The 7389-nt window shown below is 51.2% G+C and overlaps 1 protein-coding gene across 1 annotated transcript; it reads left to right on the top strand.

Annotated features, from left to right (window-relative positions):
* Positions 1–2212: 2212 nt before the first annotated feature.
* GDF5 (growth differentiation factor 5) lies at positions 2213–5834 on the top strand. Its single transcript, XM_006881477.1, has 2 exons — positions 2213–2837; positions 4960–5834. The coding sequence occupies exons 1-2, from the start codon at positions 2213–2215 to the stop codon at positions 5832–5834; spliced, it is 1500 nt and encodes a 499-aa protein (XP_006881539.1).
* Positions 5835–7389: the final 1555 nt, after the last annotated feature.

Raw genomic sequence — 7389 nt, 5'->3', positions numbered from 1 at the left:
TGTTCATTGAAACTAATAAAATTTAATAATAATTAAAAAAAAGTTTGCATAATTGTCCCCTTCCAAGGACCTGCCTCTCCTGAGGATATGCCCAGAGTAAGTGAGACAAAATCTCACAATTTTTGCTTCTAAGGAACACTTTGGTTGTACCTTTTCCAAGACAGATTTGTTTGTTCTTCTGGCAGCCCATGGTATGTTCAACACTCTTTGCCAACACTGCAACTTGTTGTTGTTTTTCACTGACATCATATTGGCTCTGATTCAGGGTGGCCCTGTGTAAAAGAGAACAAAACGTTACCTAGTCTTCATGACCATTGATGTGTTCAAGTCTATTGTTTTAGCCCTTTCTTAAGCTTCCCCAAAGGTGCCTGGTAGTGCATTGGCCCTTGGAGTTGGGAAGGTGGAGTTTCTTGATCTGACAGCCCCAGAAGAAGCTTGGAATGACCAAGTGATGCCACTGTGCTCAGTCCAGTAGCCTCTGAGGACTTGGAAAAACCACCATGAAGACAGGCTGGTGCTTGGATACCCTGGGAAAGGGATTAATTTTATTTGTCAAACACTTGCTAAGTGTCTGCTCTAGAGAAATCGGGCTTTGAAGGAAACCAATTTGGCATCCTCAGGGTACAAACAGACTTCTATTAAGCACGTTCAGACAATCTCAGATTGTAGCGAGAAATATAAGAGGGAGTGACTAACTCTGTGTGGGGACCAGAGAAGTCCTCCTGGAGGAGGTGAATTACCAGCTGGGCTTCTCAGGATGAAGAGGACTTCTTCCACTTGCAGAGTGAGAGGAGGACATTCCAGCTTACAAGAACAGTTTTTCCAAGTAACTGTGTGGTGAGCTACCCAGAGGTTCCAAGGGACAAGCTCCCTAAAAGAAGGTTTCAGGAATTTAGTGAGGTACTTAAAGAAACCCTTGCATTGACTGAAGTTCCTAGTTCTTCAGTTGCTGCGAGAAAAGCAACATTTGGGGGGGAAAAAAAAATCTCTTTTCCAGCCTCCTGAAGGGGTCGCTGCTGCCCCAGGCTACAGCTGCTACCTCTAGACTAAAGTGGTTCTTTCCAAGAAAACTCCCAGGACATCTTTGCTGGGGTAGCTATGGGAGTCCACCTGGGACGTGCCTCCTCTGAAACGTGGGCTCTGGGGTGGCAGTGCCCCTGAGCCTGAGGAGATCATCTGAGCTCAGTCAAGGGTGTTTGGGGGAGGGAAGGCAGTAGGCATTGATAGCTCTCTGTCTCTGGGTCACCACAAGTTTATTCAAATAAAAGAAACTGGGTAAGTGCTGCCATCTGTGCCGCCCCCCAAAACAAGCCAGACCCCAGACTAGACGCAGGGGCTATAACTGCTTTAAAAATACTCCAAGGACTTAACTGGAAACCCAAACTCCCTGTGTTTCTTGGGATCCTTGTGTTCATTCCTCAGCATCTCTCTTCAGGAAGGTGGGGTGGGTTGCTCAGCCAGGCAGAGGTGAAGACCCCTAAGACTGCTCCATAGACCCAGAGGCCCCTAAGCCTCAAGTCCCACCGCAGGGCTCTGTGCCAAGCGCCCCCGTGAGCCATGGCCTCGAAAGGGCAGCCGTGAATTTTTTCACATAAATATATTGCACTTAAATGAGTTTAGACAGCATGACATCAGAGAGTAATTAAATTGGTTTGGGTTGGAATTCCGTTTCCAATTCCTGAGTTCAGGTTTGTAAAAAGATTTTTCTGAGCACCTGCAGGCGTGTGTGTGTGTGTGTGTGTGTGTGTGTGTGTGTGTGTGTGTGAAGTATTTTCACTGGAAAGGATTCAAAACTTAAAAAAAAAAAAGGAGAGAGAGAAAAAAAAAAACTGGAGCACACAGGCAGCATTACGCCATTCTTCCTTCTTGGAAAAATCCCTCAGCCTTATACAAGCCTCCTTCAAGCCCTCAGTCAGTTGTGCAGGAGAAAGGGGGCGGTCGGCTTTCTCCTTTCAAGAACGAGTTATTTTCAGCTGCTGACTGGAGACGGGTGCACGTCTGGATACGAGAGCATTTCCACTATGGGACTGGATACAAACACACGCCCGGCAGACTTAAAGAGTCTCAGACAGAGGAGAAAGCCCTTCCTTCTGCTGCTACTGCTGCTGCCGCTGCTTTTGAGGGTCCACTTCTTTCATGATTTTTCCTGCCAAACCAGAGGCACCTTCGCTGCTGCCGCCGCTCCGTTTGGTGCCATTCAGCTGTCCAGAGGATGAGACTCCCCAAACTCCTCACTCTTTTGCTTTGGCACCTGGTTTGGCTGGACCTGGAATTCATCTGCACTGTGTTGGGTGCCCCTGACTTGGGACAGAGACCCCAGGGGACCAGGCCAGGACTGACCAAAGCAGAGGCCAAAGAGAGGGCACCCCTGGCCCGGAGCATCTTCAGGCCAGGGGGTCACAGCTATGGTGGAGGGACCACCAATACCAGGGCAAAGGGGGGCAGTGGGCAGACAGGAGGCCTGACACAGCCCAAGAAGGATGAACCCAAAAAGCTGCCCCCCAAATCGGGTGGGGCCGAACCCAAGCCAGGACACCATCCCCAGACCAGGCAGGCTGCAGCGCGGACTGTGACCCCAAAAGGACAGCTTCCTGGGGGTAAGACACACCCCAAGGGAGGATCTGCCCCCAACACCTTCCTGCTGAAGAAGGCCAGAGAGCCTGGGTCCTCCCGAGAGCCCAAGGAGCCTTTCCGCCCGCCCCCCATCACGCCCCATGAGTACATGCTTTCGCTGTACAGGACGCTGTCCGATGCTGACAGAAAGGGAGGCAACAGCAGCGTGAAGTTGGAGGCTGGCCTGGCCAACACCATCACCAGCTTTATTGACAAAGGGCAAGGTGAGGGGGCGGGGTCGCACGGGCACTGCTCTTGAGGGAGGGGCGTCGGTATGCATGGAGGGGCTTTCAGAGCCGCTATACTACACTGGTGGGTTAGTGTGTGCGCATCTGGCCGGGGATGAGTGTCTGGGACTTTAACCTTACACAGTCCAGGTCTTGGGCTGAGGGCATGTCAGAGTTCCAAGGCTCAAAGGAATTACCAAAACCAATCCTGGCAGGATGCAAAAGGGGACCCTTTAGGACAGAAAGGAGACACACTTGCTCAGGGTCATACAGTCAGCTGTTGGCAGAGTTGGGGACCAGACTCTCAGATCTTTGATTGGCAAGCCATGCTATGTACCTATGCAAGTTGGCCAAATGTTCCAGGATCCAGAGGGTTTTTGTAGGTTTTCTCAGATAGATGTCAGGGCAGAGGGAGATGAATGTCTAGATGGTTTCTCAACCTTAGCTTCAGGCTGGGGGTGTGGCAGGGTAGGTGAAGACAGTAAGTGGGGCATCTTGGTGACAGAAACCAATGTTTCAATGCATGAGGAGGCAGGAAACCTAGGGTCTGACAATGTGACCTCTGGAAAACCCTTCTCCCCAGGTGTCTCAGTCTCTCCATCTGTTTAATGATGTGGAGGTTGGAATGGATGACTTCTGAGAGTCCTTCAAATGTGAAAACCTTATGTCCTGTCTTGACAGAACTAAATACTGATGATTTTTATCATTCATCTAGGATAATACCTGTTCCCCTATTTCATCTCCTGCTCACTGCATGTTATTGCCTTCTCCAAACTTGCTATGTGACTTTAGCAGGTCACTTCCCTTACCAGAGCCTCAGTTTCTCCATTACTGTGAAGGGGGGGGGGCGGGTTGGACCAGCAGATCGGTAAAGTTGCTCCTCACAGCCTATGTGCTCTGGTTCTGGAAGTCTTGGAATTTTGGTGAGAGTGGGAGTGGGGGAGGGGTCAGAGTGGGAGAGGTTCCTCATTAGGGCTGGCCTGTAGGGGAGTAAGAGGGGGTGGGGTGAGGAGGCACAGAGGCAGCAGGTCTGGCTAGGGTGGGGGAGGTGACCTGGCTGCCTGCCCAGCCAGGGAAAGCTGTGACCCCTTGGGGGATCATAAAATAAGTCCTTGTGCCCCCCAGCACTAAGGGAGCTTGGAGAGGGGGAGATGGGGAGTTTAAAGGCCTAATTAGTCACCTTCTAGAGAATATATGAAAGCTCCCCAATGGCAAATTGGTATTTTGAAAAGACGGCATGCTGATTTGGACATACCACTGAACCTCTCGTACACACTTACAGTCATAGATAGTTCTGTATAAATGTTCGATCAGACACACATACACACATGAACAAAATCTTACACAAGGATCATACACGTACAAATGCATAGACACACACCTTTAAACTGTGCATATAATAAGCTCAATCACATAGCATGCCACATACACTATTTTCAATGCTCACATATGAACCCAATCATATACACACCCAAATGGTCTTATATATACACACTCAGACATTCAGCGGGGTTAAACATGTGTACAATAAACACCTCCAACTTTGAAGCTTAGGGAAACTAGACTGTAGACCTGTATTGTCCTTAATTTACTGTGTGACCTTAGGCAAGTCACTTGACCTCTCTGTGCCTCATCTATCAAACAAGAGCACTAAGATCCCTTTTAAGGTATAGCAGAAGCAGCCTAGTTTGAAGTCTACAAAGTTCTGGCTACAGTTTCCCCTCTAGATTTTTCCTAGCAGGATGACCTGGAATAAGTCACCTCACTTCTTTGAGCCTCAGGTTCCCACTCTAGTGAAAAGAGAAGAATGGTAAACCTCACAAATGAGGTATCTCATTAGACAAAGACTGAGGGAAAGCCCGTTCTAAGTGATTGGTGAGTCTCTGACACACATAGATCAATTGACACAAACTGCCAGAACGACAGAGAACCACTCATCCACCCTCACATCTACAGACCCACACCCCTGCTTGGTCGGCTAGATAGGAAGATCATTTTGTAAGTGGTTTGCGTCTTGGCCCCTGGCAGAGTAGGGAAGAGGTTACAGAAGTTAAGTTCTGACTCTGCGACCCTCCCCTGAGACCTGGGGTGACATCTGACTTCTGGGTGTTCTTTCTAGATGACCGAGGCCCTGCGGTCAGGAAGCAGAGGTATGTGTTTGACATTAGCGCTCTGGAGAAGGACGGGCTGCTGGGGGCCGAGCTGCGGATTCTGCGGAAGAAGCCCTCGGACACGGCCAAGCCAGTGGCCCCCGGCGGCGGGCGGACTGCCCAGCTGAAGCTGTCCAGCTGCCCCAGCGGCCGGCAGCCGGCAGCCTTGCTGGATGTGCGCTCCGTGCCAGGCCTGGGTGGATCTGGCTGGGAGGTGTTCGACATCTGGAAGCTCTTCCGAAACTTTAAGAACTCGGCCCAGCTGTGCCTGGAGCTGGAAGCCTGGGAACGGGGCCGGGCCGTGGACCTCCGTGGCCTGGGCTTTGACCGGGTTGCCCGACAGGTCCACGAGAAGGCCCTGTTCCTGGTGTTTGGCCGCACCAAGAAACGGGACCTATTCTTTAATGAGATCAAGGCCCGCTCCGGCCAGGATGACAAGACTGTGTATGAATACCTGTTCAGCCAGAGGCGGAAGCGGCGGGCCCCGCTGGCCACTCGCCAGGGCAAGCGGCCCAGCAAGAACCCCAAAGCGCGCTGCAGTCGGAAGGCCCTGCACGTCAACTTCAAGGACATGGGCTGGGACGACTGGATCATTGCGCCCCTCGAGTACGAAGCTTTCCACTGCGAAGGGCTCTGTGAGTTCCCATTGCGCTCGCACCTGGAGCCCACGAACCACGCGGTCATCCAGACGCTGATGAACTCCATGGACCCTGAGTCCACGCCACCCACCTGCTGTGTCCCCACAAGGCTGAGCCCTATCAGCATCCTCTTCATTGACTCTGCCAACAATGTGGTCTACAAGCAGTACGAGGACATGGTGGTGGAGTCTTGTGGTTGCAGGTAGCAGCAAGCGCCCTCTGACTTCCCCAGACAGCACATCCTTGGGATGCTGGTCATAGGCGCCCCTCCTTGCACGTACGGAGTCACAGATGGGTCTGGCAGCTGTAGCTCGAAGCATCTACCCAGCCTGGATGACAGGGATCCCCAAGAGCATTGGGCACTCTCTTTGTGATGAGCCAAAGGTTCCTCCCCTCTCCATCCACAAGTCCTCGTGTTGGAGGATCTCTGCTGGTTACTCTGACTGACAGAGAGCCTTAGCCCAGGGAGACAGACTTTGAGTGGAACTGAGTCCCAGGAGACAATGTTTTCCAATGCCGCTCAGCCCATGTCCTGTAACTGGGCCCCTTTGGTTTCAGAACTCTCCAGAGAGACCTAGCGCTATCCTGGGAGTCTCTTGGGAGAGTCCCAGGTGCCACCTTTTTCTTGAATCACCTTGGTGTCCAGTGATATCCTGCTCCCTCTACCTGAGGCAAATGGTAGCTCATCAGGCAGGGGTGGGACATCCGGAGAAGGCCTGGGCAAGGGGTGAGGTATATGAGTCTGTTAAACTGTATGATTAAAATGTACATTGATTAGATAAAAAAGCAAAACTGTGCTTAGCACTGTGGCAGATTTCTTGTTTCCTCTAGGGGACGTGGTAACCTGGCAAAGAATGACTAGTCTAGGAAGAGGAGGAGGTGGGTTGCCTTGCATGTGAATGAACATTGGTTCCCCGGGCTCACTCCCTGCCCCCACATGTAGAAACTGAAGCGAAATGGGACAGCAAGTACAGGCTGAGCACCTCTAACCCCATTCCTGCTCCTTCCAAGGCCTGCTGCTCTACAGCTCCACCTGCTCCGCTGGGGCCTGGCAACAGAGTTCAGTTCTCTTTCTGACATTCCTTAGTCAAGTTTGTTGTCCCCTAAAGCGATTCCTAAGTGGTAGGGAAATTGGGGATTTCATTTCCTCCAGTACCATATCTTCCTTTATCAGCATCTGCCCTGGACCCTTGTCCTACCCCTACATACTGGGGTGTGTGGCCACCATTTAAAAGACCTCTCAGTGGGCAATCTGGGCTGCCTCTGATCTCTTCCTCTTGTAGTGAGACATCTTCTATTTGCCACTGACCACTGTCCTTCATGTAATCTTGTCTGTGGCCCTGTTATCCTTCAGGTTGGCACCCTCACTGCTCCTCACTGCTCTCATGCCACCTCCCACCCCTTTACCCCTAGCTCCAGAAACCGAGTTGGAGCCAACCCATTAGATAAGTAGTCTCCTCAGTAACTCTGACCAATGCCAGACACATCTTGACAATATTTCCTGCTTGGAGCTTAGCCCAGAGTCAATGCTTCCCTTTCTTTACTAGAATCATTTGGGAGACATGGAACATGAACACTTGGGAAGAGAACACTGTCACTCTGGTTAGAAACTTGGGGGTCTGGGTCCCTGGCATAAGACCTCAGGACTCAATTCTATTTGGCTATAAAAAGATAAAGGGAGAAGCAGAAGGAGGCAGTCTAGTCCTCTGGCTCCACCCAGGGGGCCTCAATTTTCCCCCCACCTCTGTCCAGCTGGGTCTT

Source organism: Elephantulus edwardii, unplaced genomic scaffold (assembly GCF_000299155.1).
Source record: "Elephantulus edwardii isolate Elephantulus edwardi_28Jun2011 unplaced genomic scaffold, EleEdw1.0 scaffold00015, whole genome shotgun sequence".
Classification (NCBI taxonomy): domain Eukaryota; kingdom Metazoa; phylum Chordata; class Mammalia; order Macroscelidea; family Macroscelididae; genus Elephantulus; species Elephantulus edwardii.
Note: the sequence above shows the minus strand (reverse complement) of the source record. Positions and strands in the feature narration are given on the sequence as shown.

Coding starts and splice junctions, on each gene's coding strand:
- GDF5 (XM_006881477.1), top strand. CDS start 2,213: ATGAGACTCCCCAAACTCCTCACTCTTTTGCTTTGGCACCTGGTTTGG. Junction 2,838..4,959: donor CTTTATTGACAAAGGGCAAG/GTGAGGGGGCGG, acceptor TGTTCTTTCTAG/ATGACCGAGGCCCTGCGGTC.